The 12,901-nt window shown below is 40.0% G+C and overlaps 1 protein-coding gene across 1 annotated transcript in view; it reads right to left on the bottom strand.

Annotated features, from left to right (window-relative positions):
• MRTFA (myocardin related transcription factor A) overlaps window positions 1-12,901 on the bottom strand; it is a 104,599-nt gene that overhangs the window by 73,862 nt on the left and 17,836 nt on the right. The window contains exon 5 of the mRNA XM_039571085.1: window positions 3,684-3,945. Within this exon, the coding sequence (XP_039427019.1) occupies window positions 3,684-3,945 (262 nt within the window). The remainder of the gene's footprint in view (window positions 1-3,683; window positions 3,946-12,901) is intronic.

Genomic DNA, 12,901 nt, shown 5'->3' with positions numbered 1-12,901 from the left:
AATTTGAAATGAAGGTGAAGGAGAAGGACTTTTTTTTTTTTTTTTTTTTTTTTTTAAGAAATTATCAAACTACCTAGGATTTGTATACTCATCAGCTGGGGGTTTTCTCTTTTTTTTGTAAATGCATTCATCAGGGACTTGTTCTAATCCTGCCCTAAGGGCTGGGAAAAGTTATCTTGGCATCTTAGTACAGGTGACTTGAGAAAAATCAAGATATACTGAAGAGCTTCAGATGACTCAGTATGGTCTTTTTCTGGCTTGTGTGGCAACAAATGAGTTGGTCACAGGCCTTGATGAACATGGGTAGAAAAAGAGAAGGAATGTAAATCTGGACTAGAAAACTCACTTTGAAACACAAATTAAATAACTACACCTTAAATGTCCCATTAAGCTTGATGTTTAAATAGAACCTAATAATTTTGTCAAAATAATTTACTAACACCTTACCACATAAGGTGTCCTTCCACTGAAGTGACAAAAAATTGTTTCCTAGCTACCTGTGTTCAAATGCTTCATACTGGATTTCTATACCCTAAATATCTTCTATTGCATTTTAACTGTGTAACTTAGCAGCAGCTGTTCAGTCAGGTTGTTCAAGGTCTTTACACTCGTGTCCAGCTGTACCTATCCTTCCAGGTACTCACGCCTACAAGGAGAATGCATAGCTGTGATAAGGGAGAATATGAAGAGAAGTCTGGATCTGAAACAAACCAAAAGCAATTAAAAAAGCCCCAGAAACTGTGTCTGGCTGCTCTTCAGTTCTAAGAGAAGGAAAAAAAGTTTTAAAAGCCATCTGCAGTCCTAGGGCACATGGCAGCATGCGTATACAGGACTGCACTCCCAGTTTTCCCATGGGATACATAATTCCATGATGCTTCACAAGCCAAAGAAATTGCTATTTTAACTCAGCTAATAGTTTATGTTCCAGAACCACAGTCAGTCACAACAGATACTGTACAAACCCATGCAATGCTTTTCTACAGATACCTACAGATAAGCCAAGTCTGTTTACCAAAAGCTACAGAAAGAGTTAATCTGTTAGAAACTCTCAGCTAAGTAGTTAGTTCAGCTGTGAGTCAGCAGTGCCTGTCTAGAACTGCAAACAGGAGACCCTTTGACACAGATAGGCAGCTTCCAGCAAGTCTCTTTCTTACCACCTCCTCCCCTCCCACTGCCACTCAGCTTGCATCTTCCTCATACCTTGAATTTGGCAAGTTGTCACAGAAGCAGTTTGACTGCACAAGATATATTCTACAACCACTTTGGATTGCTCAAATATTTAAGCAGATTGCCATCTCAACTGGCAGATCATCTCTGAACGTTTTTTAACATGCTTAAAGCCAAGGACACAACAACAACAAAGATACACCATATTTTAAAAAGGAGTTTTAACAAGCTCAACAGCTTTCAACAGCTGTGCAACCTCCACCCCAAGATAACGAAGAAGTTCCCATTTGAAGGAAGACATTTATTCATTCAAAATGCATCAGCTAAATTTCTTAACAGCTCACTAAACCAAGTGTTCTTTTATGCTGTGACAGTTTGCAAATAACCATATTTCAACGGAACTTTTAACTCTCATAGTACTTTAATGAATGTACACACAAACAGCACACAACAAAATACTGCAGCCTAGGAGAAAAGAGCATTGTGTATCTCCTGTGTAGCTCCAAAGATAAGGAATATTCAGGTAATCTAGCTCAGGGACTTCGGACTTTATGCCTCGCCTGAAAAGCTGCCCCTCCGGCAGTAAAATTCCCACTATTGTGCTAAGCCCTGATAAAGAATCAGCTCTGAAAAGACCCACCTAATGAGTCATTTCCGGGAATATCCTAGTTTTCTTTGGCAAATGCTTTGGGCAGAGGTGCTCCTTTTCAAATACTTTTAAAGCACAACTCTATTTTACCTGTTCCAGTCAAGCAGATTTGCAGCCCAAAATGACACAGCTTCAAAGCTGAGTCCATAAAAATAACATTATTCTGATAGAGGAAAACTATCTACTTCTGTAAAAGATTCCCAAAATACCAATTTTTAAACTTATCCCAACAACTGAATCCAGTGAAGACTTTTGCTCCCATACCAGAATATCCTTTCTTCTGAGCATAACAATACCATTCAAAGTTTCATTTTTTAAGATGTAAAAATCAAAATGTCACCTTCAGGTGGCCAGCTGTCAGGTGCTGGAAACAAAGGCTCATATGCTTTTCCCATGTTCCAGCTCACTATCACTTTCAATGTTATCTCAATTAAATTCCATTTGAAATCCTTCCTTGCCTTCGTAACTATAAAATGCCCAAGTCTACCATTAGCTGAGATGTACTGAGATCACAGTCTACCTTCCTGACTAAAATTCCAATTTTCTTCTATTCACCATCACCACCTTTATCTCCATCTGTTGTATTTTATCTTAGAAGACTGCAAACATTAAAGATTAGAAGTTTTTTGTTCTGTTATTGCCATTTCTATCTTCTCCATTTTTTGTAAACATAACTGTGATCACATAATGATGGTATAATGTATATGAATGAGGAAACTCTTTTTAACCTCTTAAAAACCCAACACTTAATCAATTTAAGTTAATCAATTCTTCCAAATTGCAAAATACTGATACACTATTCAGAGAAAGGCATGGTCATTTTCTGGAGATAAAGATCCAGCCATGTTAAGTGAGGTACCCCTTCAATCCAAATTACTGTCCTCAGTGCACATATTCTAAATCACATTACCATAAGCATTGTTTTGGCTATAAAGCCACTCTGAAGCTCCCCAGCATTTCTAATATACTGTGCCATGCAACCCCATAATGTCCAACACTGTAAGGTGCACAGGACTCGACCATGCTCAAATCCACAGTACCTTGCAGGTGATAGCATGAATTCAGACTGTAGCAAGACCCTCATATTGCCAAGAGTTACCAACATATACCCCAGAAGATGGGGTGAAGGGAGATCACCAAAAGGAATTCACAAACAGAAGCCACCACGTATCAAATGGTTTCATCACTCTCTCAGAGGATGAGTCTGAACATGCAAAGGCTTTCATGGCAGCCTGGTGATCCTGAGCTTCAGGCAGTTAACAGTCTTTAAAAGCCAGGAATTCTGGTCACTGAGTGACCCTGTATTTTGCCACTATATAGTTGCCCATAAGGTACCTGCAACTTGAAACATACACAGGCCATTCTCACTCTAGGACCAGAAGGCCTACTGGGACATTTAATTTTTAACTCTAGGTCTTGCTTCTCCTTCCAGGAAGTCTGAAAGGACCTATCAGACATTTGCAGTGAGAAGGTTACTCATTCTTGGTAAGTGTAGACCAAGGTGGCAAAGAAGAATCTACAGATGGCTACAGACTGGAGATGAGCTATCACTTCCCTTCACTGACTGTCTCAGCATTGCACAACTCAGTCACCACGAAGTACAGGGAAGCTGTTTCTGGTATTCACCTAACATAATAATATAAAGCATTTATCACTGGAACTCTGTGGAACTTCCACAGCCACTAACATCAATTCTTCCAATCAAACAGTGTAAATAGGTTTTGTCAACTCTAAATCATTAGTTTTTCCTACCAGAAAAACATAGTAAGAAGCAATAAAATGCAGATCTGTCATCAGAACGTGTACCGTGACACCACCACTTGGTGAGGACACACTACATGAGACATGAGCACACTGCACCCCTTACCATTCTTCCTTTCACTGAGTGGAGGGAGGTTGGGGTTCCGGCCATGATGGAGGTTGAGGGTCAGCTCGGGCTGCAAGGAGAGCTCCTGCAGCTCATTGGCAACAGCTTCGCTCTGCGGGCTGGGGGCCGCTGACAGCGACACCAGCACCGGCTCATCTTCATTTTCGCCAGCCCCTCCTCCGTCCAGCCCATTTCCAGCAATGACGGAAGGGGGCAGGCACACCACGCCGGAGAAATCCACTTTGGCTTTCGTGATGGCAACCTGCAAGACAAAGCAGAAAAATATAGACCGTAAATCTCACATGACAGTCTTAGCCATACGCCCAGTTCGACGTGGTGTCTTCCATGCTATAGAGAAACACGTTGAGTTCGTGTGATCATTATCAATTGAAATCCAACGAATCACTGAACCTTGCTCAACTCAGCAGTTTAAAAACTTGTATAGACCTCCAACAGCATCACCACAGAAACTACTGATGAAGCTACAGATCATTATAATTTTCTTAGAAAGTATGAGAACATTCTCCATTTTTGGTGTTTTAGGAACCCAGTCTTGAGAAGACAGACTGAGTCACTGCAGTGAAGTCAGCCTATTTGGAACCTTGCTGAACTCTTGACTACTGTCCTTTTATATCAGCAACAGTGTTTTAACAACAGTCTACCTGAAATCCAGTCAGGTAAAGTAATCCTTCATAATAAACTTGGAAAGACAGCTGAGTATGACAAATGAGGATTTTCAGATAAAAATCAACTGCATTTCAAAAACTAATTCTCTTGTTCCATTCTCTCCTCCCCATTTACAGTCAGTGAAAATGAATAAAAGAAAAATATTCCACATAAACAAAAAAGCTTTTCTGCCTCAAACCTCAGCTACAGTAACCAAAATGTGCAATACATAAAGGGCTTTAATGAAATAAGTGATTTTTAAAAGTTTTATTATATTTCCATAATTCTTTAAATAAGTATTCAAAAGCCACTACTATGTTCAAATTAAAATTCTTTTCTGTTCAGTAGTTTAAACAGAAACAAACCAGCTGTAAGTCTCCAGTGAAATGGTTACTGTGTCAACATTTAAACAGTAACGGACATTATACAAGGGCAATCATATTTGGTTTTGATTAATGAGGATGGAAGTCTCCTGCTTCTTAGCATGCTGCTGTTTCAACCAGTCTAATCTTGGAAGACTCTGCTGCATTGTTGTAATTTAGCAAGCAAAAGGTATTTGCAGAGGCTAACCTCAAACTTCAAAAAGATGCGGGTAAAACAACCTAAATAAAAACCATCAGGATAATCCTCCAGAATTCAATCAAAAAACAAACTTGAAACAACTAGTTTAACAATATAGTTTTTTATTAAGTATTCCCCACTTAACACTCATAATTAACCTGGATAAGTGTGACAACATCAACACATCCATAGCTGACAAAGGAGCTCAAATAGTCACTTCCCCCATTTGCGTATTTCAGTTGATTAGCAACATTTGTTCTGTAATATCCAGAATAAAGTTATAAGTAGTACAAAAATTTGTTTCAAAAATGTGTTCAGTGTATATTTAAGACAACAATAAGAATTTACTGGTAATGAAAACATTATTTCATCCATGTTGTCATATATTCATTCCCAGAACCCTATGTCATGATCTGAACGGAAGCAAAGAAAAGAAGGGTGGAGAAAAAAAGCAGAAAACAACAAAAACCACCAACCGAAGCTGGTGCTTGTTAAAACAAATGAGACTGAGCCAAACCTTACTGCCATATGAAGTATTTGCTTTTACTTCAGTTAAAATTTGGCTAGAAAGTGCCTACCCCTTCCCTGATATTTTTGCTGTCCAAAGCAAACATAGAATCATATCCATTTGACAGCAAATTGTAGCGGTAATCTGAAAAGAGAAAAAATTGGTATCATGCCCTTCTCTTAACAATGGATAGAGAAGACCTCAAAACACACACCCTTAAACCACAGACTTAAAAGAACAGAGTTTGGTACACCACAACAACCTTTGCAAAGGCTGGAAAGAGTTAAAACACAACCAATATAGTTGGCCTCAGGCCCTGTCCCTGTAGGATGGGAGACTTGTGGAACGGGGCTAAAAGGAAGAGTAATTGCCCAGTTAGGAGGCTGGCTGGTAAGGGCTGCTGTCACCACATTAGAGGAGCCAAAGCCAATCTGCTTTATGGAAGGAGACGTACTGAAGACATTACACTTTGCCTAGTTCCACATGGTGGTCAGATCATGCAGAAGCACAAGTGCAGCCAGGCCTGAAATCACAAACAGGTGACAGACATATCTAACACTCACTCCACAAGGATACGGAATGGCAGAATTCTCAACCTTCCCTCCTCAATCTACTCTAGAAAAAAAAAGATTTCCTTCCTCTTCTCAAAAGGTGAAAAAAAACCTTGACATGTCTCAAATATGTAAGATCTGCTTCAACTAGGTAAACAGAAAATGTCTTCAGGAACTTCAAACATATTGGATTTTCTTTTCAAGAGGAATTTGTAACCTGCATGATGAACTAGGAAAATCACATTTCAAACACCACTTTAACAACAGTGTTGTAAAACAGAATCTATTTCCCTAATCAGTATATTGACATTAGCCAGACTACTGAAACTCCATCATTTATGAAAAAGCAGGGTACCAAGCCACAGTAAAAGCAGTCCAGCAGAGCCAGCTACAGCACAACAAGGAGCAAGAGACCCATGCTCACACACCAGTTTGCTATGTGACCTTGAGCAACACCATACCAAACCATGTTAATTAGTACTGGGATTACAAACCAGAGCTCCTCCAGTAAATTGTCCAATGAAACTTCATCACAGTAGCTGGACTATCTACAATTGTACCTGAACCTGCACATTTCCTAACTCATGCAGAAAAAGACACAGATGGAAGGTATCTTAATCCTAGCTGGCATGTCAGTCAGTGTTTGTCCCACATCAAAGGAACACAGCTTAAGCAAAACTTGACTTGACACTCATTCTTGCTCTGCCACTATGTCCTGAATTGCGCCAGAAGTGCTGCTTGTAGAGCCATACTGTGAACTGTATCAGAAAGCTGATCCAGCTGAAATGCAATCTTTCATCTGGATCAATTCCTCCATACATGGCACAGCTGAACCAGCACGGTACAGTGGAACACCGCCACAAAATTAAAAAATCAGTCTGACTCTGTGCATCTCAAACAATCTGGACAACAATTCTGTCCAAGAAGGGCTGCAGCTCAAATAAAACTAAACTGGGGTTAACCATTAAACTATTGCCTTTGGTAAGCCTGTCTTCTCCTTACTCCATATCACCTCCCACTTCAGACCAGAACAAGACTCTGCAATGACACACATTAAACCAATTAGAAAACCGACCCAGGTGTAAAAGCCAGTCTTTTGGTTCACACTCCTGCTATATCAGGTCCCTGTTTGATGTGCAGTACCACCAGCACTTGTGCTGGCACTTCACAAGGACAGAACCAGATTATACCATTAGTACATCCAAACATCCAACCTCTTCCTAAGGGAAAGAGAACTCTTTTTCAGATCAGTGCCAAGTCTTAGTATGGAACACATCCCCACATGAAAAAAAAGAAAAAAGGCATCCAGTCCTCAAGATTACAATAAAAGCTATCATTGGATGAGTTTGATTTAAATGTTTTCAATTAAAAGTCTGATGAGGGCAGAGAGGGATTTGAAAGATGCTTTGAGGATTTATAATCATTCATGCCACAATGTTTGGAAGTCCTGTGAAAGACATGGAATCCTTTCCTGCAACCAACATAAGTGTGTTTCTAGACTTCCCAGACAGTTATACCACTCTATAACTGTCATTGTAGAATGATCAATCAGATAGTTACACACATTAATATCTAGAACCTAATTAAAATTTTACAGTGTTTGTTTTCCTGTCATTTCCAACCAGACTAGAAACTTTCCCATAGAGAAATGTGCCATGCCATGATCTTTAAGTGAGTCATCCAGAAGCTGATGGATAGTAGTAAGACCAAGTATTTCTTATCCTTAATAAGGGTTTCAGGGTAAGTACCCTCAAGGATTTGTATCTGTTGCCTAACCAGGCAAAAGCTTTCTATCATGGCATTTTTCTACTTTCAGGCCAGCTGCTTCTGGGACAAGAGTGGCTGTGATACCACAGATGTTCTACAGCAGCAACATCAGCTTAAGCAACCTTTAAGTCCTCCACTGTCCAGCTGCTCATTTCTGTCCCTACACTGTCCCTTCTTCGACTGGGGAATCTTATTTAGCTGAAAACCAGACATTTTTTCCTGGGTATTCAATAAAATCAGTTCCCCAGGCTATTGCCAGCTACACACACAGCTGTGTACCATAGTGCATGTGTCCATATCCAACATAAATGTTGGATAGATTAAACTATTTAATAAGATGACTGCTACCAAAAGTAGCCATCCTGATTTCTTTTTTACTTCCTTGTGCCTTATTCTCCCTCATGATAACCAAGTTTTTGCGTGGCTGGCTGGCAAGCCACATCAGCAACAGATGCAGATTAAAACTAGTAGTGTGTGTGTGTGTGTGTGTGTGTGTGTGTGTGTATGATCAGGTCAAACTGAACACAGATCAGTTTCTTGATCTGGTTCAGCCTGTGCTGGCTGACAGGAGGTGAGGAATGAGCAGGCTGCACTGCTCCTTTTGTTGGCAGTGCCAGTTTAGTGTCTAACCAGAGGATGTGGTTGTATGATACAGCTAAGTTGATCTAAGCCAGCTCTTGCCAAAAGGGGCGGTCTTGGATGCATGCCTTTGTTGCTTCCCTGTGCCAACATTGGTGCTTGTCTGCCCTCATGATGGGATGATTAATGGAGCTAAAATGACAGGAAACTAATCCTAAACCTTTCTCCCCTCCCAGTTTACTTTTCACTAGCTTACTGTTGGGCAGACAGATTTCCATACTGTACATGTCTGTCCATTTCGTTTCCCTCTCACCTTCCAGGCTTTGAGCTATCCTTCAGTGATTCTGGATGAGCAACTTTAAGAGGAATTTCTATGAGTAATTTTGTCACATGGTAAATGCAAAGTGGAATACTGTTTTTACCAATGACTAAGATAATCAGGTTTCCTGTGTGTTTACTGGGATATGGTGTTGCAATAGCAAGAGGATGCGCTTAAACAGCTATCGTGTAAAACAAGCATCAGAGCAGTTTAGTCTTTGTAGTTTGCAGGCTTGATAAAGGGAATACTTTTCTGAAAATTCTTAATGGCTGTGGTTCTTAATCCTATACCTTGTGCAAAATTGATGCTGTCTTGTCTGTCTGAAATTGAAGTATTTAAATGCCTTCAGAAGTTAGAAATGGATAAAGATTATTTATATGTTTACAAGTAATGTCCACTGTTTCTCTTGATCTCTCAGATCCATTTCCCCCCAGGTGTCATGGTTCATGCTTGTAGGGTTGTAACAGTGGTTTTGTGTTTTATATGAACATAATTTAAAAATTCCTCATTTCTGAGAGCATGCTATGGCTCTGCATGATTTTGGCAATATTCATAATTAAGATCTTGACAGTCAGTATTTAAACGAACCAAGGAACACTGTCACCTTCCCTTACATGAAAACTCAATAACCAGAGTAAAACATACAGTAAACATATTTCAAATTAAAACATAAAAGAAATTTTTAAATAAGTAAAAATCAAAGAAGCACCGGGAAAAAAACCCAGAACACATACAATTCCCAAATCAAGAAAGGACACCTCTCTAAACAGCTCTCCCTTGTTTCCATTATAGGACCAAGTTGCCAGGGCAATAGCAATTTCCTACTGATTTAAGAATTGCTAAGCAACCTCCAGCACCTAACAGCAACAGCATGTGTGTGCAGCTGGGCTATTTTGAGTAGACAGGGCATTTTTTTATTTTAAACTTAAGTGCAGCCTTCTGTTAAATGATTATGCCAGCTGAGATCATCCAGCTAAGAGACAAATCTTGGGGCAAAGTGGTTTTAAGTGGACAAATCTTTGAAATGAGCGAGAAGACTTGAAGAGAATACCATGACATGCCCAAAAGCAACTATACCCCCCAGGACATCACAAATTAAAAGAATAACCCAGGAGAAGTGAAGTTTTCAGCAGGTGGAAGCAGAGGCACCACATTAGCTTGAGAAGTTATAACAATCAGAGTGAGAGATATCTTTAGATATCAGAGTCACCAAAAGGAAGACCTATAAAGTTGTATTGAAAAAATTATTTCAGCTCCTGTCAGTCAGCTTAACTTAGGCACACAACTGTTGGCAGAATTAGCTAACATGATGACACTGTCCATAAAGAATATACAGTAGAGTCAGCAGTGAGGCAAACATCACAAAGACTGTATCCTGGAAGAGGTACAGTTTTGAGGACTTCTTCAGGAACCGCCTTAAGAAACCAAACTATGCAGACCACTAAAAAGAGGCCACCTTAGATTATGGAGTTTTATCTTAACACACACATTCCACATGCATTTGACTTCTGCAAAATGAATCTGTCATCAGCTTCCTTCACTTTCACAGTATTTGGGAGCAGGGACGGGCAGAGGGGCAAAAGCAGTCAAAAAGTAACCAAATTTGTTCTGGATTAGAACCAGTGATTTGGAGGTGTAAACTGTCCATTCTACCATGATCACAAGCCACTACCCTGCAAAGCCTGTATTATAAAGGCAAAGATGGCAACACATGGGAATGAAGATGCTGGTAAAACACAGATGAGCACAACTTTATCCGAGCTAAAGAACCGGACTCTGTATGTGTACTGTGCCGGTAACACTGCAGTAACAGAGGGTATCTTTGAATCTTCACCGTCTCTCTCTCTACTACCACCTCCAACAAATCTAGCAGCACAAGAGTCAAAATATGCTTGGGCCAGCAAGAAATGTTATCAGACAAAAGGCATGAACAGCTGTCTAGAGACGTGAGGACTTGAGGGAGAAAAGATGCACATCTAGTCCAAAGCAATCAACTGCATCATTTGTGGTGTAGACAAACACAGCCTTGCACATGATTTTAACAACCACTCATCAATAATGATATTTCTCAAGCCCTAGATATTTCCTTCATAAAACATTAACATTTCCTTCACTCCATCCAGCAGTGATAGAAATTTTTTAAGAGGTCTTGAAAAATGATTAAACATTAATTTCTTAAAGCCCACAAATAGCAAGCTAAGAAATGTAGTTTGACATTCCAGCTATTTTTTCAGAAATATTTTTCATTCTTCAATACTTATTTGGAGGAACTTTGTGGCTTTCAAGCTCATGGAATTTTGGGTACACAGAGAACTGATAATACCAAAGCTAGTTTGAAGATTAGCAATGATATTTAGAACAAACAATCCTTGCTGAAAAAAAAAAAAAATGAACTCTTCACCAATTTCTGAAGTTCTTACTTTTGTTCAGAGCATGAATGAGGACATCCTTCTAATTTCAGAGGACATTAAGCCTCAAACTGGTAAAATCCTTTATAGACACCTAATTCTCTCATACCACTCAGTGTGTGAATGAATGATCTAGCTTGTGAGACTAAAGATCATAGCTACTGAAGAAATAACAATTTCTGCTGAAGTTCAAAGAACAAAAGAGAGCAAAAAAGATGTCATGTGTCAGTGGGTACGCTAATGTATATTAGACCTTGGCCACGATAGAGCTCAACAACACAATTAAAAGAAGAATTCAGCCTACTGCTACCAAGCTGTTGGTTCCTGCTGCTTTCCTTTTGTCTAATGATTGTGCACCCATGGGGTGACTCAGCTCAGCCGAACCAGCAGACGATTCACTCTGTGAAAGATCAGAAACCATTTTTTCCCTGATCAGTCAGCTGGCTGGCCGTGCCTTGTGGCTGCACAATCACCAGCTCTGATGCAAAGGAAGCAGCAGGAGTGCATGGCTGTGCAAAGGTTTGACCTGCCTCTGCAAGAGCAGCACACTGAAAGATCAACTTAACTGTAATGTCAAAGAGCACACTTAAATATCTAGCAGCAGTGCCAACTTAGGCAGCCTGCTACACATTCCCACTCTCATACCTTCCTCAGTGTGAAACCAGCATAAATCTTAGAGAGACAACATGTACTGGACCAGATGAAAAATTATCTAGAGAAAAACACTTCTTTCCAGGAGGATGTGTTCTCCAGAGTGGCTCACCATGGCCACAGTAACAGCTATGCCAGCAAAACAGAGGGAGCTGAGAAAGGGAGCAAGCTGTCTGAGCCTGTGCTGCTCCCAAAGAAATGCATGATATGAACTGCAGTGTGTTTGGAACAGACTGCCTGCTTTCCACCACCTTCTGACTGGCTGGCTTCCTTGCAATTGCTGTTTGATGCACCTTTTAAAATTTCCTTCATGTTAAAGGCAAAGCATTCCTCCCCACCCCATAAGGGCAAGTAGTGGAAGCAATGGATTCAGCTAGCAGCAAAGGCATGTGGCAGTGGATGCCTACAACCGATGGAAGCAGGGAGGCTACAGCAAACTAGAAGAGGGAATGCTGATCATCTGCAGCCAGATGTGAGCTTTGACTTGGAAAATCACAGCTGAAAAAGTATGAAGGAACTCTTGCTGAATATGGATTTAGAGCAGACTGAGATGAGAAAGTCATTGGACAAGACAAGCATGGAAGGAAGACCTCAGAAGAAACGCTTTCAGACAGAAAACTTGAAATTTGAGTCTAGAACTGGATGACAGGACATAATGAAGTGGTGACTTGGGCAAGGCAAGAAAGACAGCTCAGGGAAAAATCTAGACTAAAATAAAAGAAAACATTTTTTTTAATTATAAATTTTTCACAGAAAAAGAAGAATTAAAACAAAGATAAGGTAGTTAAATTTCAGTCAGCTCAGTTCCTGGCACAAACACGCATTGCAGCACAAAGCAGCAGGCAAAACTGCAAAACTGTAGAATCTTAAGGATTTTTTGGCAAGGTTTTTTGGCAACTTACTTTTGTGTGTCTGAGGAAGTAGTTTCACATTTTATCTAATTCAGTCTGACCACGGGCTGTGACTGAGATTGTATGTCCATATTGTATCACCTCACCACAGTTTGAAATTCTCACCTTCTCTTTCAAGTAGTGACACTGCAGCCGTAGAGCAAGTCAATTCAGCTTGCTGTTCTGATGGAAAGCTACACCTTGAAACATGCTTATTTGCCCATCGTGATAGCAACCTGAACCATGCAACCATAGATTCCTCAGATCTCATTAGAAAAACAAAAAAATACAAAAAAACCCCACCCTAAACCAACAGAG

The sequence above is a fragment of the Corvus cornix genome, chromosome 1A (genome assembly GCF_000738735.6).
Source record: "Corvus cornix cornix isolate S_Up_H32 chromosome 1A, ASM73873v5, whole genome shotgun sequence".
NCBI lineage: Eukaryota > Metazoa > Chordata > Aves > Passeriformes > Corvidae > Corvus > Corvus cornix.
Note: the sequence above shows the minus strand (reverse complement) of the source record. Positions and strands in the feature narration are given on the sequence as shown.